Source organism: Conger conger, chromosome 4 (genome assembly GCF_963514075.1).
Source record: "Conger conger chromosome 4, fConCon1.1, whole genome shotgun sequence".
NCBI lineage: Eukaryota > Metazoa > Chordata > Actinopteri > Anguilliformes > Congridae > Conger > Conger conger.
Genome location: NC_083763.1, coordinates 72,604,882 through 72,632,005, shown reverse-complemented (window position 1 = coordinate 72,632,005; position 27,124 = coordinate 72,604,882). Strand labels below are relative to the sequence as shown.

The 27,124-nt window shown below is 47.2% G+C and overlaps 1 protein-coding gene across 1 annotated transcript in view; it reads left to right on the top strand.

The window, feature by feature from the left end:
• Positions 1–24,745, top strand: part of LOC133125800 (cadherin-6-like) — a 28,113-nt gene extending 3,368 nt beyond the window's left edge. Inside the window, exons 3-10 of the mRNA XM_061237422.1 lie at positions 876–1,043; positions 3,509–3,696; positions 8,073–8,326; positions 11,892–12,028; positions 13,663–13,784; positions 16,331–16,448; positions 18,722–18,973; positions 24,243–24,745. Of these exons, the coding sequence (XP_061093406.1) occupies positions 902–1,043; positions 3,509–3,696; positions 8,073–8,326; positions 11,892–12,028; positions 13,663–13,784; positions 16,331–16,448; positions 18,722–18,973; positions 24,243–24,745 (1,716 nt within the window). The 5' untranslated portion in view covers positions 876–901. The remainder of the gene's footprint in view (positions 1–875; positions 1,044–3,508; positions 3,697–8,072; positions 8,327–11,891; positions 12,029–13,662; positions 13,785–16,330; positions 16,449–18,721; positions 18,974–24,242) is intronic.
• The last annotated feature ends 2,379 nt before the right edge of the window (positions 24,746–27,124 follow it).

Below are 27,124 nucleotides of genomic sequence, written 5' to 3'. Positions count from 1 at the left end.
CATGTATGCACACACACTGCACACTACAGACACATATGCACACACACTGCCCACTGCAGACACGTATGCACACACACTGCACACTACAGACACGTATGCACACACACTGCCCACTGCAGACACGTATGCACACACACTGCACACTACAGACACATATGCACACACACTGCACACTGTAGACATGTATGCACACACACTATACACACACACACACGTGTACAGGATTACTGAGTTAGCCAGATAACTGCTCCAAGTGAAACCTGGGGCCTGTTCCACAAAGCAGGATTACTGAGTTAGCCTGATAACTGCTCTGAGTAAAACCTGGGGCCTGTTCCACAAAGCAGGGTTACTGAGTTAGCCTGATAACTGCTCTGAGTAAAACCTCGACCCTGCTCAAATCTGGAACACGGACTGACGTAAAAATATCTGGCCTGGGTGTTACCCAGTGCAGTTATCCAGTGAATTACGAAATCCTGCTTTGTGGAACAGGGCCCAGGATAATTTCAGGAGCTCCCAGAGGTTACAGTACCTCTCCCTCTCGTAAATGATCATTTATATTATTTTTCATTCATGTTCACATCCCGCATCATTGGTGGCCAACCTTGGTCCTGGACAGCCGCAGGGTGTGCTGGTTTTTGTTGTTACTCAGCACTTTATTAATCAATTAATTACACAGTGAACTCACCTCACCTGATTCTGGGTCGAGAGTGGCTGTTGAATCTGAGCCCTGCAGCTCTCCAGGACCGCTTGTCCACCCCTGTCCTCAACGTTCTCTGAGTTTGTGAGGACATGTTTCGGTGTTGGCGGACATGACAGGAGCCCTGGCTGGAAAGTTGGGAAAGCTGTACTAAAATGTTCCCCCCCTCTTCTTCAAGGGATCATCCGGACGGCCCTGCCCCATATGAACCGGGAGAACCGGGAGCACTTCCAGGTCATGATCCAGGCCAAGGACATGGCGGGACAGATGGGCGGTCTCTCGGGGACCACCACCGTCAACATCACCCTCTCGGACGTCAACGACAACCCACCACGCTTCCCACAGAGTAAATACCCCCACACACAGCCCCACACACACCCCCACACACCCCCCTACCTAACCCAGTACCCACCACGCTTCCCACAGAGTAAATACCCCCACACACAGCCCCACACACACCCCTACCTAACCCAGTACCCACCATGCTTCCCACAGAGTAAATACCCCCACACACAGCCCCACACACACCCCCCTACCTAACCCAGTACCCACCACGCTTCCCACAGAGTAAATACTCCCACACACAGCCCCACACACACCCCCACACACCCCACTACCTAACCCAGTACCCACCACGCTTCCCACAGAGTAAATACCCCCACACACAGCCCCACACACACCCCCACACACCCCCCTACCTAACCCAGTACCCGCCACACTTTCCACAGAGTAAATACCCCCACACACAGCCCCACACACACCCCCCACAATCCCCACAGTACCCGTGACAAAGCAGACTCCATCTGCTCTCTGTTTGAGAGTGAAGTTTGGATTAGTGTAGGGAGCGATGGGGGGAGAGAGAGAGAGAGAGAGAGAGAGAGAGAGAGGGGGGGGAGAGACAGGGGGAGGGGGGGAGCAAGAGAGAGAAGGGGAGAGAGATGGAGAAGAGAGAGAGGGGGACAGAGAGATGGGGAGAGGGAGAAGAAAGACAGGAGAGAGAGAGAAGGGGGGAGAGAGATGTTAATGTTGTTGTGCTGTTCACTCATTATTATTATAATATATGTTTATATTTACTGCACTGTATTTACTGTAGATTTTATTGATTTCCATCTATCTGCTTTGGCAATATTTACATTGCTGTATTTCATGCCAATAAAGCATTTTAAATTGAGTTGAATTGAGAGAGAGAGAGAGAGAGAGAGAGGGGGGAGAGAGGGATGGTGGGAGAGAGACACAGAGAAAGACGGTGGATGGGAGAGAGTTAGAAAGAGAAAGAGGCAGGATGGGAGAGATAGATAGAGAGAGGGAGGGTAGGAGAGAGAGACAGATAGAAAGGGAGGGTGGGAGATGTAGGTGATAGAGAGAGAGAGAGGCACAGAGAGGGAGAGAGGGAGAGAGAGAGGGAGGGTGGGAGAGAGAGAGGCACAGAGAGAGACACGGTCGCTGTGGGATGTGGCCCGTTGGCGGTATTGCGTCTGTCTCGGGGAGTCGGGGAGTAATTAAATGTAGAGCCTTGTGATGGAGAGACGGGTCCAGTAAAGTGCATCAGATCAGTCTGCTAATCCCTATTAAATGAAAAGTGCAAACTCTCTGCATTTCTATCTCTCTTTCTCTTTTTTCCCTTTCTCTCGCACTGTCAAACTCCCATGTTAACTCTCATTCTCTCACTCTCTGTCTCTCACATGCTCTTTCTCTCTCTTTTTTTCTCTTTTCCTTTTCGCACTCACACTGTTATCCCCATGTTAATATTCTCACGCCTCCCTCTCTCTGCATGTCTTTTTTCCATCATTCTCTCTCACCCTAACACCCTCTCACCCCCTCCCTCCCTCCCTCCCTCCCTCCCTCCATCTTCTCCTGCCTGTTTCTGAGGCACATTTGAGAACAGCAGCTGTGCTGACTCAGACTCGTTCAGTCTCCCTTAAGTCAGACCGCAGGAGTGAGGGGGTGGTTTTGGGGTGAGGCGGTGGTTCGGGGGTGAGGGGGTGGTTTTGGGGTGAGGGTGTGGTTCAGGGGTCAGGAGTGAGGTGTGGGGGTGAGGGTGTGGTTCAGGAGTCAGGAGTGAGGTGTGGGGGTGAGGGTGTGGTTCAGGAGTCAGGAGTGAGGTGTGGGGGTGAGGGTGTGGTTCAGGAGTCAGGAGTGAGGTGTGGGGGTGAGGGGGTGGTTTTGGGGTGAGGGTGTGGTTCAGGGGTCAGGAGTGAGGTGTGGGGGTAGAGGTGATTGCTAGCTCCTATCATTGCAGGGAGCACTCAAACGCCGTTCCCAGCCTCGATTAATCGTACTGTTTATTGGTAAAACACTGCAAGCCCACCCCGTTTGTGCTGGGTTGGGGGTTTACGCAGCCTGAGTGGGGCTTTGTGATCAGACACCCAGAGGAGTCTGCTTGTCAGGCTGTGATGGGTTTGGTGTCTGGCAGAGCAATGTGGCACCCTCTCTCTCTTTCTCTCTCTGCCTCTCAGTCCATCTCTCTGTAATTCTATCTGTCCCTCTCCCCATCACTCTATCTGTCTTCACCTCCCTCCATCCACACGTTTTACCTTTACTCTGGAGAGAAGGGATTATGTTGGTGTCACAGGACCAATACAGGGCCTCACACACACACACACACACACACACATATACACACACACTCACTCTCACACACATATACACACACACACACACACACACACACTCACACTCACACTCACACAAACGCTTATGAGATTAGAGGTGTCTCTCCAGGTGTAGGTCAGGCACATGTCCCCAGGTCTAGGACGTGTGTGTTAAACACCAGATCTCTGGGTTCTGACCCCATCTCGTGTGTGGCTCCAGGTGTGTATCAGTTCAGCGCCCCAGAGTCCACAGAGATCGGGTCCCCCGTGGGGCGGATCAAGGCCACGGACGCCGACATCGGGGTCAACGCCGAGATGGACTACAGCGTCATCGGGGGAGACGGTCTGGACACCTTCGACATCATCGCCGACCGGGCCACGCAGGAGGGCGTCATCACCGTCAGAAAGGTGCGTCACGCACGCTCCAGCATTACATTACATTACATTACATCATTGGCATTTGGCAGACGCTCTTATCCAGAGCGACGTACAGTTGATTAGACTAAGCAGGAGACAAGCCTCCCCTGGAGCAAGGGTTAAGGGCCTTGCTCAAGGGCCCAACGGCTGTGCGGATCTTATTGTGGCTACACCAGGATTAGAACCCCTGACCTTGCGTGTCCCAGTCCTTTACCTTAACCACTACGCTACAGGCCGCCCTATAATAACAGCATAACAGCACAGCACCGTGCTTAACCTTTAACCTTCAACCCTTTTAACCTCCCCTCACAGAACAGAAAAGGCCGCACAATGCTGAAATAACGTACAGTGTCATGGGCACAAGAGGTGGCCAGGCACTTCACAATAAATGGGAAAATATTGAAATGACTGCTTCTTTCAGGTTTGCAAGATATATTGTGGTGAAATGTGCAGTATATTTACCATTTTAGTTTTTTTAATAAGGCCCACACATTTCCATAATGGTTGTCAGGGAAACTTCATCAGTACTACCCCATAGTGAGATTCAGAGCCACACTGTACACAATACGCATTTTGGAGTAGCAGGATGGAGGATGGTGTTTTTGGCATTAATGCAGGCTGTTCAGGTCAGAGAATACAGTTTTACTAGATTCTAATGTTGGGTCATAAATCTTATCATCAGCATTATCATATATCATCATTTACTCTAGAAATGATTTCCAGATCAGTAACTTTGCCATTGTTTCGCATAAAGAACTTACTGGAACTTTTATTCTGAAGCTGAAATCTGGCTGTTCTGTTCTGCAATCAGAGGCTTGGCCAATCAAAAGCAAGATCACAGTGCAGCCTATCTGGGTGATCACCACATTGTAACTGGATAGACTATCACCGTGGCTTTTACCTATCACAGTCTATTGTGGTGATATACGGCTCTGTGCAGCCAGCAATAAAGTGACTGACTGCTCCTTTCAGCACCTTGGAGAGCACCAAGGACGGCTTGAGTCATCTATCCTTCAAGTGTATAAACTGCTTTCTCCTGGTCAGGGGAGGGGGGGAACTATCCCAGCATGCAGTGGACGAGAGGCAGGAATCGCTGGGCACACACACCGTTCACTCAATAGGGCCAATTTAGACTCCAATTAGTCTAATCTGCATGTATTTGGACTGTGGGAGGAAACCGGAGCACCCAGAGGAGACCCACGTGAACACGGAAAGAACATGCAGACTCCACAGAAAGGCTCCCAGGGGGGACTCTGTACCCTTCTGTCACTGCATCTCCGTGCCACCAGCAAGGATCAGTTTCTGTTAGTGAAACAAAAGAGTCATGTACAACTCGATGGTACATTTTAGACCTTACATTTAAAGTGTCGGGCCTTCACTTTCAGTTTTGGTGGACTTGGCAACATCTGTGGTGATTGGCAGTCACAGAAGTTCATTTTCACACTCCAAATACCGTTTCGAAGCAAAGCTATTACTAGGAGCCAAGTTCTTACTTTTCTTAGTAGATGATCGTGCTGTTTTTGGAGAAAAGAGACGGAGACAGAGCCTTGAGACAGCCGCCAGTGTGGTCTGACACGGTAACACTGAGCACCGTTCTGTATCAAAGCTCATTTTAAAGCAGATTTGTGGATTTCATGCGCTTGCTCTTTGGTGGTCACCATGCAGGTTCCTGTGAGCGCGCCATCATTTGAATGTGTGGTGGGAATGTCATTACAGTCATTTAGCTGATGCTTTTATCCAGAGTGACTTACAGTTGATTAGACTAAGCATACGACAATCACCCCTAGATCAATGTGGGGTTAAGGGCCTCTCAAGGAGTCCAATAGCTTCACTGATCTTAGCGTCGCTACACCAGGGCTGGAACCAGCAACCTACCGGGCCCCATGTACCTTAGCCACTAGGCTACATCCCGCCCCAATGGCACACCTGACACCACTACTGGAAAGCAACATATCATTTTTAATTTGTGAAAATGACAGATCATTTAATGACACTTAATTTAATAAAATAAACAGTACACCTGTAAGGGTTAACCTGAGGGGAAGGGGGAAGGCAGAGGACTGCAACCTTGTCTTTTTTTTTCCTTTTTTTAATCGACTGCAAATCTACTGCCCGCTCCCTGAGCTGTCTTTTTCCCACTCTTAATTCGTCTTTTTGGCATCAATTACCCCTCTGCGATCTAAACAAACTAATGTTAATTACGCCTTACAACTACACATTCTTGTTGTTTCTGAGATGGCCAATAACTGATGTGGCTGCTTTAGGATTATGAATATACTGTACATTGCCTGGCTAGTGTAAACATTCATTTATTAGCTTTGTGGAATCACACTTTGCATTAATATGCAGATTACATGTAGCACTAAAACTGTCCAAACATAAGCCATGTTTGTAAACACATATTTTCCACGGCACACCTGTGGCACATCCTTACTGTTTGTTTCTTCTTACGGTACGTGGGATCCCATTGATGGATTGTTTTAACGGTGCATATAGCATATCTCCCTCTCTCTCCCCCTTCGCTCTCTCCTCTCTCTATCTCTCTCTCCTCTCTCTATCTCTCTCTCTCCTCTCTTCCCCCTCTCTTTATCTCTCCCTCTCCCTCACTCTCTCCCTCTCTCTCTCTCTTTATTCCGCTGTAGAAAGACATGAGAAAGACAGTGGTCGAGGCCCAGCCTTGTCCTTGGCTCTGAATCGATCCGGAACTTTCCGGCGACAGAGAAAAGCAGAAATATGAAAAAGAAAAGTGCTGATAATTGCCCGGCGTCGCTGCTGGTCCTCCGCAGCCTCCCGGCGACCGCAGCGCTCCGTAATCCCGGGCAGATTGCAGAGATCAGAGTCCACGTGACTTCAGACCAGCTCCCCGCTCTGACACTGAGGCCTCCAATTAAACGCTCCTGCCTTATGAAAGAGGGAGCCACGGCCTGTGTAAAGAGCTCTCACAGGGCTGTGCACAGCTACTCTGCATCAGTCAATCAGGGCCCAGGCCCTGCCACACAATCCTTTTAATTACAAACACCACGCTATTCACACGCACATGAATACTGTTTTACTCACACACACACGCACACACACGCACAGAAACACTGCAATATATACCACTCAGCATTATTCACACATGCACATACACACACACACACACGCACATGAATACTGTTTTACTCACACACACACACACACACACACACACACACACACACACACACACACACAGAAACACTGCAATATATACCTCTCAGCATTATTCACACACACACACAGAAACACTGCAATATATACCACTCAGCATTATTCACACACGCACACACACACACACACACACACACAGAGAAACACTGCAATATATACCTCTCAGCATTATTCACACACACACACACACACACACACACACAGAAACACTGCAATATATACCACTCGGCATTATTCACACACACACACACACACACACACACACACACACACACACACACAATAATGCACACAGCATTATTCACACACAAACACACAATAAACATTTCATACTCATTTGTCACAGATTATTCCACATTTGCATGTACAGAATACAATGTAGTGTATCTGTACAAAGAAGAGTCACACACACACACACACGTAATCACTCAAACACAAGCTGCATAATCCAGTCCTGTGTGTGACGACATGCTCATCCCATGTCGGCGTAGGATATGAGAGTGAAAGGGGCTTTTGTGTCAGTGCTGAGTAATACCCCTGAGTGACAGCCGTGGGTCACGGTGCACAAGGGGACACCAAGTACACACCCCCCCCCGCCCCCCACCCCCAAGGCCTTCCGCTGGGCCACTGCTAAACACAGCCATAAGGGCGTCAGTGTGAGTCATATTAAAAGTGGTTTAACTGCATGGTTTATGGTGTGTGTGTGTGTGTGTCCTTCAGCCTATAGACTGCGAATATCTGCAGTAATGTGGTTCTTAAGTAGCATCTGTTATGTTGTCAGTTTCTTACATGTTCCTGTTGTCGACTGTGTTGAACAGCCCAAGGACAGCCACAGCAACCTGTACTCCTGCTGAGTAGCTGGTCACATTCTGCTCACTGTGCTTCTGTGTGTGACTGTGTGTGTGTGTGTGTGTGTGTGTGTATGTGTGTGTGCTTCTGTGTGTGACGACTAGATGTGTGTGTGTGTGTGTGTGCTTCTGTGTGTGACTACTAGATGTGTGTGTGTGTGCTCTGTGTGTGACTGTGTGTGTGTGTGTGCTCTGTGTGTGACTGTGTGTGTGTGTTTGAGTATGTGTGTGTGTGTGTGTGCACATGTGCAATCAGTTTTATTACAATAGGCTACATTATTAACCGCACGCTTTCTTCTCTGTGTATGTCTGTGTGTGTGTGTGTGTCAGCCTCTGAACTTTGAGAGGAAGAGCGTGTACGTGCTGAAGGTGCAGGTGGAGAACACGCGGCTGGACCCACGCTTCAGCTCCATGGGGCCGTTCAGGGACACTGCCACGGTGAAGGTGACGGTGGAGGACGTGGACGAGCCGCCGGTGTTCGAGCGCGACAGCTACACCATGGAGGTGAAGGAGGACGCGGACGCTGGGACCACCATCGGCTCCGTCAGCGCCATGGACCCCGACAGCAGCCGCAGCCTCATCAGGTACCACCGCCCCGCAGGGCTATGGGGCTCTGTGTGGGGTTATGGGGCTCTAGGTGGGGCTATGGGGCTCTGTGTGGGGTTATGGGGCTCTGTGAGGGGTTATGGGGCACTGTGTGGGGCTATGGGGCTCTGTGTGGGGTTATGGGGCACTGTGTGGGGCTATGGGGCACTATGTGGGGTTAGGGTTAGGACTCACTGAGTCACTGTGTGGGGTTAGGGTTAGGACTCACTGAGTCACTGTGTGGGGTTAGGGTTAGGTCTGAGTCACTGTGTGGTTAGGGTTAGGTGTGAGTCACTGTGTGGGGTTAGGGTTAGGACTCACTGAGTCACTGTGTGGGGTTAGGGTTAGGTCTGAGTCACTGTGTGGGGTTAGGGTTAGGTCTGAGTCACTGTGTGTGGTTAGGATTAGGTGTGAGTCACTGTGTGGGGTTAGGGTTAGGACTCACTGAGTCACTGTGTGGGGTTAGGGTTAGGACTCACTGAGTCACTGTGTGGGGTTAGGGTTAGGTCTGAGTCACTGTGTGGGGTTAGGGTTAGGACTCACTGAGTCACTGTGTGTGGTTAGGGTTTGGTGTGAGTCACTGTGTGGGGTTAGGTCTCACTGAGTCACTGTGTGGGGTTAGGGTTAGGTCGGAGTCACTGTGTGGGGTTAGGGTTAGGTCTGAGTCACTGTGTGGGGTTAGGGTTAGGTCTGAGTCACTGTGTGGGGTTAGGGTTAGGTCTGAGTCACTGTGTGTGGTTAGGGTTAGGACTCACTGAGTCACTGTGTGGGGTTAGGGTTATGTGTGAGTCACTGTGTGGGGTTAGGGTTAGGTCTGAGTCACTGTGTGGGGTTAGGACTCAGTGTGTAGGGTTATGGTTAGGGACACAGCAGGGGTTAACTCGGGCATTTTTAACTTGGATACTGGAGGGCAGCAGAACCTGCTGCGTTTCTGTGTGCTTGTCCAAAGAGTTTAATTTAGGCCATTTATTTTCAAAGAGTCCACCCACCTTATTGCCAAGGCCAAAACTGATGGAAAGGTAATGACAAACCTAGCAGACACTCTGGAGCGAAATACAAGGTTTTTCAGTGAAAGCAAAGCTCTCTGTATGAAAAGCCCAGGCAAGAATCACCTCCAGTGCTCAGGTACTCAGGTGTGTGTGTTCAGGTACACAGGTGTGTGTGCTCAGGTACACAGGTGTGTGTGCTCAGGTATCAGGATATCAGTGTGCCCCCTCCCCCTCTACACCTTACCCAGGGAGACCCCCGCAGAGGGCCCCGGGTGTGAAATGAAAGTACTCCATGTCCTGCCGGTGCGTACAGTAGCTGAAATATCACGGGGCACGGTGTTGTTTGAGCTCGGCTCAGGCCATTATCCGGGCGGATCAAATGAATGTGGTCGGAATATCGGAGCAGCAGGAATATCAGCTCCTTAAAGGATCTCCAGAGCCGTGTGCGGATTCTCCAGCTCTCTCCTCGGATCACCCCGCTCCCCGCTCCCCGCTCCCCACTCCGAGACCAGCAGCCGGCAGGCTCCCCCGAGTGGACGAGTGCTCTGATGTTTATTAAAACCAACACCTCCGTACCCCCTCTATACCATGTACCCAGTGAACACTCATTACCCCCACCCCCTCTATACCATGTACCCAGTGAACACTCATTACCCCCACCCCCTCTATACCATGTACCCAGTGAACACTCATTACCCCCACCCCCTCTATACCATGTACCCAGTGAACACTCATTACCCCCACCCCCTCCATACCCTGTACCCAGTGAACACTCATTACCCCCACCCCCTCCATACCCTGTACCCAGTGAACACTCATTACAACCACCCCCTCCATACCCTGTACCAAGTGAACACTCATTACCCCCACCCCCTCCATACCCTGTACACACTGAACACTCATTACCCCCACCCCCTCCATACCCTGTACACACTGAACACTCATTACCCCCACCCCCTCCATACCCTGTACACACTGAGCACTCATTACCCCCACCCCCTCCATACCCTGTACCCAGTGAACACTCATTACCCCCACCCCCTCCATACCCTGTACATACTGTGTACTCATTACCCCCACCCCCTCTATACCCTGTACACACTGAGCACTCATTACCCCCACCCCCTCCATACCCTGTACCTAGTGAACACTCATTACCCCCACCCCCTCTATACCCTGTACACACTGAACACTCATTACCCCCACCCCCTCTATACCCTGTACCCAGTGAACACTCATTACCCCCACCCCCTCTATACCCTGTACCTAGTGAACACTCATTACCCCCACCCCCTCCATACCCTGTACCTAGTGAACACTCATTACCCCCACCCCCTCTATACCCTGTACATACTGAACACTCATTTCCCCCACCCCCTCTACCCTGTACCCAGTGAACACTCCTTTACCCCACCCCCTCTACCCCTGTACCTTGTTGCAGTGAGCGAACATTTCCCCGACTTGCTCTGCCCTGTACCTTGTTGCAGTGAGCGAACATTTCCCCGACTTGCTCTGCCCGGTACCTTGTTGCAGTAAGCAAACATTTCCCCCATGTAAACAGGAGGTTGTAAAAAAAAAGGGCAATTACCAGCGGAGCGGCTGATGGAGAGCAGCACTTAAGGGCCGCGGCGCGAGAGCAGAATTATCTCCCGCGCTTCATCTGGGGAGGGGCCGGGCCGGGCTGAATTACTGAGAGCATCAGAAAGGCAATTAGCGATCGGACAACAGCGAGCTAAACGGGCGCAAGCCATGCAGGAGGGGGCTGCGATCATTTAAAATAAAAGGAGAGCTTAAAACAGAAAAAAGAGTGCTTTTTTGGCTTCCCTTCTGTTGGCAGAAAAAAACACGTGTGAGGAAAAAGAAGGTTTTTAAGGATACTCTGCACCCCCCCCCCCCCCCACAACCCCCCACTCCCCAACCCCCCAGGGGTGGAAACTTCCTCCTCCAGTCCTGGCTAACATCCTGCCTGCCCACTATCCATTAATCACACTGATGTATCACCCAGTGCCAGCATGAGTCTGTACACCTCCTGAAGAGCCCTGTGCCAGGGACCCGCTGCCTATACATACTGGGCCACTGCCTTAAAAAAATACCACAAAATACATAACTAAATAAGGGCGATTATTATTTACAAAAAAAAAAAAAAAAACTCAAGTGCCAGACATTAATTAAGATTTCTGTCATAACAGAATAAAAATAAAACAAGATCATCAATCTTTTATTATGTCTGCACAATAGAGCAAGCGGGCAGTTTTAGGGGACCTGAGGGAGAGCAGAAGTTATTGAGCGAGTCTTCTTCAGTGAGTCAGTGAGGGGAATAATCTGCCTTTATAATGTGAGGCAGCAAGGCCCTGAAGTACAGCGGCGTCTGCCAATGTTCGCCACGTCTCAGCGTTTAAGACATTACATTATTCAACCGGTTTGGCTAAAGAGTCTCACATCTCGTTTCCGTGGCCTGAATTTGAGCTTTGGATTGAGAGGAAACAGAGACGTCTGCAGACACTGTTTGAGATCCCTGCTCCAGCAGATAATGGCTGACGTTAATTATGACTCATGATTCAAATATTTTTTTCAGGTACTCCATCGACCGGCGCACAGACATGGACCGTTTGTTCAACATCCACCCCGGAAACGGGACCATCTTCACCCTGAGGCCACTGGACCGCGAAGAGACAGCCTGGCACAACATCTCCGTGACCGCCACAGAGTTCAGTAAGTACTGATACAGAGTCCAGGAAGTACAATCCCTGATCACTCCCTACTCCCCAGCTAGACCACTCCGGTCTGCCAGCTCTGGTCGCCTAACGGTTCCCTCTCTACGTGCACCTGGCGGTCGAGCTGCACGTTCACGCCTGTTTTCCGTTCTGGTTCCTCAGTGGTGGAATGACTTGCCTACCACTGTCAGAACAGCAGAATCCCTCCCCCTATTTCGACGCAGACTCAAAACCCACCTTTTCAAACTCTACCTTAGTCCTCCCTCCTGATTTCCCCTGCCCCTCCTTTCTGATATCCCTATCCTTGTCTAAAATAAAAATAAAAATTGTACTTCTGATGACAACTATGTTTAGAACAGCATTTCCTGTGTATTTTGCTGGATGTGATGCTCTGACTTATGGTAGAACCTATGCACTTGTAAGTCGCTTTGGATTAAAAGCGTCTGCCAAATGACTAAAATGTAATGTAAATGTACTGCCAAAGAGTTCAGTAAGTACTGACTCAGAGTTCAGTAAGTACTGCCACAGAATTCAGGAAGTACTGACTCAGAGTTCAGGAAGTACTGATACAGAATTCAGGAAGTACTGACTCAGAGTTCAGGAAGTACTGATACAGAGTTCAGGAAGTACTGATACAGAGTTCAGTAAGTACTGCCACAGAATTCAGTAAGTACTGATACAGATTTCAGTAAGTACTGACTCAGAGTTCAGGAAGTACTGATACAGAGTTCAGGAAGTACTGATACAGAGTTCAGTAAGTACTGCCACAGAATTCAGTAAGTACTGATACAGAGTTCAGTAAGTACTGACTCAGAGTTCAGGAAGTACTGATACAGAGTTCAGGAAGTACTTGCCCTTTTGGTTGGCAAAATGAATTAGAGCACAGAAAAAAATGTGCATCCAAAACAAGCACACCTGGCCTGAACAGAGTTCATTGAGTTCCACCACATAGTTCAGTAAATAGCGGTGGGCACAGTGGTCATTCGGTACAGATACCCCCTCATGAACCTCCGTTATCTCCTGCTTTAAACCTCCCCCGACGAGGATAATCACAGACTAGCACACACAACCTGTTCTAACAACCAGCAATGGCATGTTTGCTAGGTAAGACAAACAAGGATAATCCAATTTCTATAAGATGTCAAGTGCATTATTGTTCTCAAATATAGTTTTCAAGGTAGCTGCAGAGAGAATAGCCATTTTAACACAGCAAATTGCTGTGAGCATATAGAGATTAAAATTATATTATATACTTCTTCAAAATAAACTTTCAGAGCAATGTTACCATTGTTTATGCAGTGATAATTATGATGGAAACTCTTGTTTGTGGCCTCTTACTTATACTGCTGGTAAGTAGTAGGTAAAAATAAACTGTGTGTGTGGGTCTGTGTGTCTGTGTGTGTGGGTGTGGGTGTGTGTGTGTGTGCCTGTGTGTATTTGAGTATTACATATTTCTCTGTACTCCTCAGAGTTACACTAATGTTCTCCACCACTGAACGTATCTCTGTATAAGAGCGTGTGCTCACTGAGTGTGATGTGTTCAGGTGTGCCCGTGTGTTCAGGTGTTTTGTGGGGAAGCGGTGTTTTGGGCCACTGTAAAAATGCTCTGTGGTCTTCCTGTCTGTCTCCTAGGCAACCCCAGGCAGCTGAGCCGAGTGCGTGTCCACATCAGGGTGCTGGACGTCAACGACAACGCGCCCGTCTTCGCCACCGTCTACGAGACCTTTGTGTGTGAAAACGCGAAGTCTGCACAGGTAAAAAAAAAAACTAAGAAAATTAGAAAAAAAAAGGCTGTTGAAAAAAAGGCTCAAGCTAGGTTTTCAAGCAGCTGGTAGCTGGTTGAACAGTCCATACTCAACATGGTTTGACCAGCTCAAGCTATGTTTGAAGCAGCTGGCAGCTGGTCATAGCTGGATTTTACACCAGGGATCACACAGCACACTGACAGAGCAGGCTTACCTCTGTGATCTGTTTATGCTGCTGTGCCAGCCAATGTTCAAAGCATTTACCTGTGCTACAGGCTGGATTCAAGCCTGTAGCCCGCCCGCTTAGGAGCGCAGCAGTCAAAGCTTCAAGCTGCAGTTTAGACTGACTGATGACTACACTCGACCTGAGTCAAATACTTACAAATACTGTAATTGTTTTGGATTCAAGTACATTTCAGAGTTCGATTAATCTTGCCTGGTGTAACTGAGCCAACCAAGAGGACCAGAAGGCAGCGTTTGCCATTTTTGAGAGGATTCCATAGGACCTAATACACCAGACAAGCTCAGTAAAGTATAAAATAGTAATTGAACCCAAAACAAGTATGTATTTGAACCAGGTCTGCTACACGGTAGATTGTTCAGTGTTGGATCAACTCGTAACAGGGTAGGCCTACGTATGGTCCCTATTGAACTCTATGTTCTCCGTTAGAGTTAAATTAACACTGAACATTTTACCGTGTACCTGCCCTGAGTGTGAGGGGGTAATGCAATGTAATGCATTGTCAGTCTGAAAAGGCAACGTTTTCAATGGGAAATAAATGCTTTAACATAGCATAGGGGTGATCGATAATTGCCATTATGTATTGACTGGCATCAACCTTGCCTCCGGAGTGTATCAGTGAACCCAATCCATGCTGAGAAAATGGACCAGGGTTTATTTCAGAACCAGCAGAAGCCTCCATTGTTGGAACACTATTGTGCTCACCACCTGCAGTTACAACAAGACGTACCAGGCAAAATTTGATTTCATCAAAATCCATATAAAAAGAAGCATAACTGACAATTCAGAAGCATAAACCAAGAAAAAATCTCAGCGGGGTGGCTTATGAATCGCAGGGCAAAACGTGTGATGAAGAAGTCTTTCAAACTGTAATCTTGCCAAGACTGGCCAATTTTCAGAAAGCCATTTTTGTGCCATTTTCTTTAATGGTCCCAGTACACAGGCATTACGATGTCATGACGCGGTACAGCATTTCTGAATGCCAGGTGTTGGCTCTTAATGTTGCTGTAAGAGAGAAATGGAAGTTCACCGCTATATAAAGTCTTACATCTTGCTCTGCATGCAGCTTCAGTATGTTTCTGTTATTCAAATAGGTTCAAAAAGGTTTTAGCGCACCCATAGCCTCAGAGATCCAGAATAAGCCGGCACACACACACTGTCTTTGTCATTTGCCCATTTGTTGTGGTTTTAACACAGACCATGCTAACTCCAGCATTTGATTTGTAGAAAATTATTTAATCTTCTACCTGAGAAGGGGAGGGATAAACAGTGATGTGGTTTGAAGATGTTTGTTGCTGCAATTCCCCTCTTGACCTTCAGAAGTATGAAATCACCTATTGTACCTTTAAATAAGCGCTGACTGGAGGTGAATAATTATAACCAGCAGTACCACTGGCTCTGAGGGCCAGTTTTGAGTATCCCTGTTATAGATGATAGAGTACCCACACAGATACACTGATAATGGATGTGAGTCAGAAACCTCAGTGTGGTTGATATGTGTAGAGGTTATGTAGAGTGCCATTGTAACCCACACAGATACACTGATAATGGATGTGAGTTAGTCTGAAGACCCAATATGGTGGTTGGTACTGTATTTGTATAGGTTATGCAGAGTGCCATTGTAACCCACACAGATACAGCGATAATGGATGTGAGTTAGTCTGAAGACCCAATATGGTGGTTGGTACTGTATTTGTATAGGTTATGCAGAGTGCCATTATAACCCACACAGATACAGTGATAATGGATGTGAGTTATTCTGAAGGCCCAATGTTGTGGTTGGTACTGCATTTGTATAGGTTATGTGAAGTGCCATTGTAACGCACACATATACAGTGATAATGGATGTGAGTTGGTCAGGAAGTGCAATGTGCTTCATGTGTGTTGATGTTAGGTACACTACCATTGTAACCCACACAGATGTACTGTATAGTAATGGATGGTCACTTGATGTAAGTTGGTCTGAAGGCCCAATGCTTTGGTTGATGTGTGTAGAGGTTATGTAGAGTAGCATTATAACCCATACAGATGTACTGTATAGTAATGGATGGTCACTTGATGTAAGTTGATCTGAAGGCCCAATGCTTTGGTTGATGTGTGTCGAGGTTATGTAGAGTAGCATTATAACCCATACAGATGTGCTGTATAGTAATGGATGGTCACTGGATGTAAGTTGGTCTGAAGGCCCAATGCTTTGGTTGATGTGTAGAGGTTATGTAGAGTAGCATTATAACCCATACAGATGTACTGTATAGTAATGGATGGTCACTGGATGTAAGTTGGTCTGAAGGCCTGGTGCTCTGCCTGTTTTCAGAGGATACAGACGGTGAGTGCCACCGATGTGGATGAGCCCAAGGGTGGACACAAGTTCTTCTTCAGTCTGCCTCCAGAAGCTTCCATGAAAGCCAACTTCACCGTCAAAGACAACAGAGGTGAGCTCACACACACACATTCACACACACACGCACACACATACACACACTCACACATTCACACACTCACTCATGCATACACACACGCACACTCGCTCTCACTCACATACACACAATCTCACACGCTCTCACTCACATACACACTCACGCACACACACACTCACATACACCCGCTCACACACCTGCACACTCACATACATGCACATGCACCATAGCACACATACACTCACCGAGCACTTTATTAGGAACATTTTTACTTTATTATACCTACTAATTAATGCGATTATCTAATCAGTCAATTGTGTGGCAGCAGTGCAATTCATACAATCATGTAGATACAGGTCAGGAGCTTTGGTCAATGTTCACATCAGCCATTAGAATTGGGAAAAAATGTGATCGAAGTCACTTTGACCGTGGAATGGCAGACAGGTTGGTTTGAGTATCTCAGAAACTGCTGATCTCCTGGGATTTTCACGCACACAAGTCTCTAGACTACAAAGAATGGTGCAAAAAATAAAACAAAAAAAATCCAGTGAGCAGCAGTTCTGCAGACAGAAAAGCATTGTTAATGAGAGAGGTCAGAGTAGAAGGGCCAGACTGATCAAAGATGACAGAATAGCCACACCACGTACCTCTAAGTGCATAGACTACAGCAGTAGAAGTAAAAAAATAAATAAAGTCTAATAAATACCTAATAAAGTGCTCGGTGAGTGTATTTTCCAGTGTATTCATTAACTTCAATATTTGCGGAAAGGCTAAGCTCATAAGTGCATTTTTTGAAAAGCCGCACACTCTCGGCGCACTAAAGTATATTACGTGTACATTACACTTAGTTCCTTTCAGCAGACCCTCCTGCTGCCAGTGATGTGCAGCTGTAAGCGAGGTTTCCGCCGTTCACGCAGTTTAATGCAGTAAGAACTCATTTAAAGATCCGGGGATAAAACACTGTCCGTGTCTACATCACCATACCAACCGTACGTTCAGAAATATCAACGCAACCGACCGCACAGCGCAATTTTGTTTTGAATTACTTTTTCGTTTTTTTTTTTTTTGTAAAGTGTAAACTGCCAATTTGAGCGTGGGGTTTGAGTGTTGGAGGCGGCTAGATAAAGTACTTTCTTGCCCTATTATTTTAATTGAAATTTTAATAATCACGAGCAGGCGGCATCTAACGAGCAGAGAGGCACTCGTGTGCATAAGGGCCTTTTTCGTTCATAATTAGAGTTTATTCACCCCTTCCTGTAATGCCCGCGACCAGCAGAGAAGCTCACGCTGAACGCGTTAGCATGGGTGCCAGTGCTGAGCGTGAACAATGCGTGCTGTGTAAAGAATAGATATGATTGGCATGCATACATGCTGATGATATGTTTGATATAGCTTGATGAAGTTGCTACATTTGAAGACATAAGTGATTGGTTTGTGATGCCTGTGGATGATAAGTTACATTGCTTGATTTGAGAAGTGTAATTCTGATTGGTTTGTGATAGGTATGGATGATAAGTTCCATTGATTGATTTGAGAAGTGATGGATTCGGTTTGTGATGGATGTGGAGAATAAGTTTGATTGTTTTAGCTATGTTGGTGAATTGTGAATTGAATTGTTTTTATTTGTTTGTGATGCACACGTGAATGATATGTTGGATTGTTATATGGATTGGTGATGTGTGAGTGATCATTTTAATTCAATGATTTGTGATGTGGGAGAATATGATGTTTGATCGATTTACAGTATGTGGGTGAATGATAAGGTTGTGTTTGTAATGTGTGTTAATGATAAGCTTGACATGTTGTAATGTGTTTCAATGATAACTTTGACACATTTGTGATGCGCAAGAATGAGTTGGCATGTTTGTAACGTGTGAGCATGATAAGTTTAACATGTTTGTATGATAAGTTTGATGTGTAGGTAAAGTGCATGAATGAGAAGTTTGGCGTGTTTGTAATGTGTGAGAACGATGTTTGACGTGCTTGTAATGTGTGAGAACGATGTTTGACGTGCTTGTAATGTGTGAGAACGATCTTTGACGTGCTTGTAATGTGTGAGAACGATCTTTGACGTGCTTGTAATGTATGAGAATGATGTTTGACCTGCTTGTAATGTATGAGAATGATGTGTGACGTGCTTGTAATGTATGAGAATGATGTTTGACATAGCTTGTAATGTATGAGATTGATGTTGGACGTGTGTATAATGCATGTGAACGACACGTTTGACGTGTGCGGCGTGCGCGTGCGATGTTTTTGACGCGTGCGTGACGTGCGTTCGCGTGCAGACAACACGGCGGGGATCCTGACGCGACGCAGCGGGTTCAGCCGGGCACAGAAGAGCGTGTACCTGGTTCCCGTGGTGATCACGGACGGCGAGTTCCCCATGCAGAGCAGCACCAGCACGCTGACGGTGAGGGTGTGCAGCTGTGACCGGGACGGCAACATGAAGGTGTGCAGCGCCGAGGCCTACGCCCTGTCCACCGGACTCAGCACCGGGGCGCTGGTGGCCATCTTACTCTGCGTCATCATCCTGCTCAGTGAGTGTCCCAGCGTCCTGAACCCTCACACTGACCCTCAACCCTAACACTGACCCCATCTTACTCTGCGTCATCATCCTGCTCAGTGAGTGTCCCAGCGTCCTGAACCCTAACACTGACCCCATCTTACTCTGCGTCATCATCCTGCTCAGTGAGTGTCCCAGCGTCCTGAACCCTCACACTGACCCTCAACCCTAACACTGACCCCATCTTACTCTGCGTCATCATCCTGCTCAGTGAGTGTCCCAGCGTCCTGAACCCTCACACTGACCCTCAACCCTAACACTGACCCCATCTTACTCTGCGTCATCATCCTGCTCAGTGAGTGTCCCAGCGTCCTGAACCCTCACACTGACCCTCAACCCTAACACTGACCCCATCTTACTCTGTGTCATCATCCTGCTCAGTGAGTGTCCCAGCGTCCTGAACCCTCACACTGACCCTCAACCCTAACCCTGACCCCATCTTACTCTGCGTCATCATCCTGCTCAGTGAGTGTCCCAGCGTCCTGAACCCTCACACTGACCCTCAACCCTAACCCTGACCCCATCTTACTCTGTGTCATCATCCTGCTCAGTGAGTGTCCCAGCGTCCTGAACCCTCACACTGACCCTCAACCCTAACATTGACCCCATCTTACTCTGCGTCATCATCCTGCTCAGTGAGTGTCCCAGCGTCCTGAACCCTAACACTGACCCCATCTTACTCTGCGTCATCATCCTGCTCAGTGAGTGTCCCAGCGTCCTGAACCCTCACACTGACCCTCAACCCTAACACTGACCCCATCTTACTCTGCGTCATCATCCTGCTCAGTGAGTGTCCCAGCGTCCTGAACCCTCACACTGACCCTCAACCCTAACACTGACCCCATCTTACTCTGCGTCATCATCCTGCTCAGTGAGTGTCCCAGCGTCCTGAACCCTCACACTGACCCTCAACCCTAACACTGACCCCATCTTACTCTGTGTCATCATCCTGCTCAGTGAGTGTCCCAGCGTCCTGAACCCTCACACTGACCCTCAACCCTAACCCTGACCCCATCTTACTCTGCGTCATCATCCTGCTCAGTGAGTGTCCCAGCGTCCTGAACCCTCACACTGACCCTCAACCCTAACCCTGACCCCATCTTACTCTGTGTCATCATCCTGCTCAGTGAGTGTCCCAGCGTCCTGAACCCTCACACTGACCCTCAACCCTAACATTGACCCCATCTTACTCTGCGTCATCATCCTGCTCAGTGAGTGTCCCAGCGTCCTGAACCGTCACACTGACCCTGTCACCAACACTACCCCTGACCCTGACCCTAACACTGACCCTGTCACCAACACTACCCCTGACCCTGACCCTAACCCTGTCACCAGCACTACCCCTAACCTAAACCCTAACCCTAACCCCATCCTACTCTGCATCATCATCATCCTGCTCAGTGTCCCAACGCCCTCAACCCTAACACTGACCCTGATACTAACCTTAGTCCTGACCCTGTTACCAACACTACCCCTGATCCTAACACTAACCCTGATACTAACCCTGACCCTACCATAACATAACTCTAATATAACAGTAGAAATCATTAGGAGATAGATGCACACCTGGTGGCTCATTTCCTCCACCATGGACTAGAAATATTATTTAAACAAATAATAAATGGACACCAGAGGAGAGAGAATCACTGGATTCTAAAACTTAATACTTAACTTAGCACTGAACAACTGCACATCCCACGCAAGTTGGGGTGGGAAGGCTTGTGCTGAACTTAGGTGAAAAGGTTGACCCAGAAACATGCTGGAATTCATTCTATCCATCCAACTGTCTGTCTTCTCCACAATTTCAAATAAAAAAGGAGGTGGCTTATTTTATGGCAAAATTTGAAGTAGAAACACTCTCAATGTCAAATTCTCATAACAGGAGCACAGTTGAACCTGACTTTTTAAAATGTAATTTGTAATGTGTTGTTTTCAGAGAAGATTCATTTCAAATTAGCAGTGTTGTACTTTGTATCCAGTTACTTGTTTTATGATGCATCCGTATTGACACATACATACAAATTAGATTAAAACAAAATCAATTTCTTGCTTTGGGTCAGGTGCACACCATTAGTAGTGCAGTGCTGTGAAACTGCTAATTAATTATCTCTGTATAACTGTTATTGCAACCCAAGGTCTCCATTTCAGTTTTTGTAGAGAACAAGCACGAGTGTGGGCATACACACAGTGCGGCACTCACTATAAATGTGTGCAGCGTGCACTTCATCCATCCATCCATCCATCCATCCATTATCTTAACCCGCTTATCCTGAACAGGGTCGCAGGGGGGCTGGAGCCTATCCCAGCATACATTGGGCGAAAGGCAGGAATTCACCCTGGACAGGGCACACACACCATTCACTCACACACTCATACCTATGTGCAATTTAGACTCTCCAATCAGCCTAACCTGCATGTCTTTGGACTGTGGGAGGAAACCGGAGTACCCGGAGGAAACCCACGCAGACACGGGGAGAACATACAAACTCCACACAGATAGGCCCCGGCCGACGGGGATTCGAACCCAGGACCTCCTTGCTGTGAGGCGGCAGTGCTACCCACTGCACCATCCGTGCTGCACTCGGTGTACAAAAGGAATACAAAAATAAATCAAGCAGGTGTTCTCCATCATCTGTCTATCTATCCATATACTGTATCTCCATTATCTATTATCCATCTGTCTGCACATATCTAGACTACACCCATAGGTACAATACACTGACACTGGTACCCGCAAAAAAACAAAAAAACAATGGACTCCAACATGAGTATCATAAAATAAGTATTGTAACAAATATTGTATCATAGAATAAACAGATAAAAAATAACTGCTAATTTGTTCAACCATATTGATGATCTTTTTTGACTGCACCTGGAAATAAGATGGTTGCTTGTACCTTGAATTCAGCGTATGCACTTGCCCATTTCTCATTCTCTGCTCTTGATGAATGGAAGAACTCAGGGAAGGTTTGAATAGTTAAAGCAGGGGTGCACAACTCCGGTCCTTGACGGCTGGTCTGCGTACTGGTTTTTTATCCAACCAACCGCCTTGTTTTTAATTTGCTGACAGCTCTATAAATGACCCTGGTTCAAGCCTGTACTTGAGCACATTAAAATCATTGCAGTCTGCAGGTGTAGCCGGTACCCATACACATGCCAGATAAGATTGAGTCAATTAAATATTAAAGACCAGAAGTTGGCACAAAATCCCGAAAGAGATCAGCCCTTGTTGTGCACCCCTGAGTTAGAGCAAGGCTCTGAGGCAAGGTAAGGGACAGAGCCAGTAGTATTTGGGGTTAAACCCCATATTTGTCCCAGGAAAAAACAAATGTGCTTGAAGAGAGTTGCACAGCACATAATTACATACAAGGCACGGTTTCTCCAATCTGTACAGCACGTGGTATTTTGAGGCAATTTACACGCATGTAGTTGAGACAGGGAAATGCGCAAACATCGCGACTCGGGTGATTTGAATGTTATTACAGGGCTGTGCGGAGGCGTCGCGTGCATTCACGCATTCGCGATGCGAACCGTTATCGCTCAGATACGAGGGAGAAGTCAGAGAGAGATTTCCACGCTCATTCTCCTCCTCCCCAGTCACTGTGATTGTCTTTCTGTTCCTGTTTCTCTCTTCTTCCATCGACTGTGGTGCTATTCTCTCTCTCTCTCTCTCTCTCTCTCTCTCTCTCTCTCTCTCTCTCTCTCTCTCTCTCTCTCTCTCTCTCTCTCTCTCTCTCTCTCTCTCTCTCTCTCTCTCTCTCTCTCTCTCTCTCTCTCTCTCTCTCTCTCTCTCTCTCTCTCTCTCTCTCTCTCTCTCTGTTTTCCAGGAATTTTGCTTTTGTTCCAATCCATTTTATCCACTGATTTTTCAGTTTTTACAGTGCAATAAAAACACATATACCGTACAGCTGAAAGCTATGTGCATTACATTAAATATGTGTATGTAAATATGCAGTATGCAATGCCCAGATTAATGTACATGTATGTACTCCATACAGTACCTGTGCACTGTACAGATCTATATTCACAAATATGTATGTTAAACAGGTATGTGTACTGTAGGGCGGCACGGTCCAAAGACATGCAGGTCAGGCTGATTGGAGAGTCTAAATTGCCCGTAGGTATGAGTGTGTGAGTGAATGGTGTGTGTGCCCTGTGATGGACTGGCGACCTGTCCAGGATAAGCGGGTTAGGATAATGAATGAAGGAATTAATGAATGTGCACTGTATATGCAGTAAATCTGCATATAGGGCCTTGAAGTACATTCATCTTTATATATACAGGCCAGGAGTATTATACTGTGTTTGTGCTGTTTATGTAAATATCAGTGTGTGTGTTAAAGCTGTCCGTGTGTGTGTGTGTGCTGTTTATGTAAATATCAGTGTGTGTGTTAAAGCTGTCCCTGTGTGTGTGCTGTTTATGTAAATATCTGTGTGTGTGTGTGTGTGCTGTTCATGTAAATATCAGTGTGTGTATTAAAGCTGAACCTGTGTGCGTGTGCTGTTTATGTAAATATCAGTGTGTGTGTGTTAAAGCTGAACCTGTGTGTGTGTGCTGTTTATGTAAATATCACTGTCTGTGTGCTGTTTATGTAAATATCAGTGTGTGTTAAGGCTGAACCTGTGTGTGTGCTGTTTATGTAAATATCAGTGTGTGTTAAAGCTGTACCTGTGTGTGTGTGCTGTTTATTTAAATATCAGTGTGTGTGTGCTGTTTATGTAAATATCTGTGTGTGTGCTGTTTATGTAAATATCAGTGTGTGTGCGTGTGCTGTTTATGTAAATGTCAGTGAGTGTGCTGTTTATGTAAATGTCAGTGTGTGCGTGTGCTGTTTATGTAAATATCAGTGTGTGTGTGCTGTTTATGTAAATATCAGTGTGTGTGTGTGCTGTTTATGTAAATATCAGTGTGTGTGTGTGCTGTTTATGTAAATATCAGTGTGTGTTAAAGCTGAACCTGTGTGCGTGTGCTGTTTATGTAAATATCAGTGTGTGTGTGTGCTGTTTATGTAAATATCAGTGTGTGTGTGCTGTTTATGTAAATATCAGTGTGTGTGCATGTGCTGTTTATGTAAATGTCAGTGTGTGTGTGCGCTGTTTATGTAAATGTCAGTGTGTGTGTGTGTGTGCTGTTTATGTAAATATCAGTGTGTGTGTGTGTGTGCTGTTTATGTAAATGTCAGTGTGTGTGTGCTGTTTATGTAAATATCAGTGTGTTGAAGCTGTACCCGTGTGTGTCACAGTGATCGTGGTGCTCTTCGCCGGCCTGAGGAGACAGAAGAAGAAGGAGCCTCTGATCATCTCCAAAGAGGACGTGCGGGACAACGTGGTGAGCTACAACGACGAGGGCGGCGGAGAGGAGGACACGCAGGCCTTCGACATCGGCACGCTGCGCAACCCCGAGGCCATCGAGGACGGCAAGCAGCGGCGCGACATCATCCCGGAGTCGCTGTACCCGCCCGCCGCCCGCCGGGCCCCCGCCGGCCCCGCCCGCGACCAGGCCGACGTGCGCGACTTCATCTCCCAGCGGCTGCAGGAGAACGACTCGGACCCCACGGCCCCGCCCTACGACTCGCTGGCCACCTACGCCTACGAGGGCAACGGCTCGGTGGCCGAGTCCCTCAGCTCGCTGGAGTCCGCCACCACAGACGCGGACCAGGACTACAACTACCTCAGCGACTGGGGGCCGCGCTTCAAGAAGCTGGCCGACCTGTACGGGGGCGAGGACAGCGACAGGGACTCCTAACCAGGCCCTAACGAGCCCGCTCCTTAACGAGGCGGAGAGCGCTGAACATGTACAAAACAAAAGAAGAAGAAAAGAGACGCCGCAGAGTAGGTCGTCCTGGCACGTAGCCTGGACGTCGGGGGGGGGGGGGGGGGGGGGGGGGGGGGAGAGAGAGGAGGCTTAAAAAAAAGAAAAAAGAAGACAAAAAAAAAAACGCAGTCACTGTTTTACAAAGTGCTCTTTTTAGTCCCATCAACTACTTGTTGTTTGACTTGTGGGTGATCTGGCAGACTTCAGTGGTCCGTGTCAGTTTTAAGTGATGGTTACAGAGAACCCAGGAATGAGCAGTGGACTCGACAAAATCCCGGGTTCACATGTGCTCGAAAATCTCTCTTTTTTATAAATATATATGATTTTTTTTTTTCCCTTTTCTTTCTTCCTCAAGCTGTTTCTCCATATGGTGTGTGGGAAGGAGGTGTGAGTCCTTTCGCAAACTGACACAAACTGACTGACAGAATCCTTCCCTCTCCAAGAAATATCTGCAAACTGCGAGTTCTATCTTTGCTTGTGTTTTTACTGTACACTCGGTAAATGCGGTGTGCCGTCATTTGCATTTTAAAGCACTGTTGTTGTTTTTTTAGGTTTCTTCTCGGGGTCGTGAGTCCAGTGAAACACCCTTCTCTAGCTTCATTCGTTAAAGGAAAATCACTGTCTCCTGATAGCTTTACTGTACGTAGCCTACGTGTTATTGCCAGAGAAAGCAGGACAGAACTGTATTATTGTGTATTGATTGTTTCTGAACAACTGTAAAAGGCTGCAATGGGGGGTGGGGTGGGGGGGTGGGATTCTTTATGTACAGTGAGACTGTTGAATAGAAGCTTAACGATCCCAAAAGGCAGTCTATTAAATAACTGCTTCATACATTTTACTTCATTTAGTGTCTCTCCCTGAGCCCGTCAAAGCAGTTCCTGCCTCACGCATTACGACTTCCTGTTTATGTACAGCATCCTCTGGGTTGGGTTTTTATCCATACGGTCTTAACCCTAACCCTGGAATTGCTTTTCCCCACCTTCAGAGAAAGAAAGAAAGAAAGAAAGAAAGAAAGAAAGAAAGAGAGAGAGAGAGAGAGAGAGAGAGAGAGAGAGAGAGAGAGAGAGAGAGAGAGAGAGAGAGAGAGAGATTTGAGAGTGAGAGTTGTTTGAGGAAATGTAGCGCTACAGTTGGCTTTGAAAGAGCATCGCCGCTCAAGCCGATCTGAACACCTGGCGGGCGGGGAGACGGAGATTTTATCTGCAGACGGGAGCGGAAATGGTCGCGATAAGTGATGCTTTTAGAGAACGGCGCAGTAAAATGGAGTATTTCTCGATGCCCGGGTGCGGACGAGACCAGACGGACATCGCAGCGACATCCTACACGCGAACGCACCATCGCTATCCTCAGAATTGCTCTGCGGTCGGGGAAAAGCACATAAATGTACACATAACTTCCGTCCATCACAGCAACGGATGAAGCAGATTACAGAAAATCTGCACAACGACTGGGAAAATAATCGGCAGTTACCTCGACACTTCAAGACGGTCAGAAAAAAAAAGATGTCTTTACATGTGCGGGTCTCAGAGGCCTACATTAAGAATCCAATTTGAATGAATAAAAATGCCATTTTATTGTCTCCCTCTATACTTTTCTGTTTCTCCCATTCAGACAGAATGCGTGAAAGTGCTGTACAGGCAATGCAAATGAGCCTGTACACATAGTAGCCTTTTGGTTTTACAGTAGCGTAGACAATCACTGGGAGTGTGAACCTGAACATACCTGTAGCCAAGCGTAGTCCGTTTGCACTGGCACTCCTTTGGTTAGTTTGTTTTTAAGATTATGCTCGTTATCAGCATTTTGGCTTCTTACATTAACGGGGAAAAAAAACTCATTCCACAACATGCACTGCTCCTGAGTAGCCTACATAGTGACAAGAGCTATTTTTAGACAAGACAGTTTTGAAGAGGGGCAAAGAAACTACGATTTAATGCATTTTTTATTGTTGCTCTGCACTGTTCATTAGCATAACGTCAATTAGATTATAGGGGGGAGTCTGCTTCTAAATGAGATTGTTACTGCCTTTCAAAATGATGGTGCTGCATTAAGGAAATCAAACTGAGCTGTAAGAAATTAGCATATCATTTCTGAAACGGTACTGGGCTCCCACGAAAAGCTAATCTTGAAGACCATGAATGAACACTGCTCTTTTTTAAAGATCTGATATTAGCTCAATGTTAGAGTACACGCGACACGGCCATTTTGAAAGGCCAGCGTTCAGTTGTGGCATTCTGTTATTGGTTGGTCACTTTTGTCATAGTCCAATGAAATGAGGGTCTTGTGTGCAGTGATTCCACAGGTGCGTAAGTG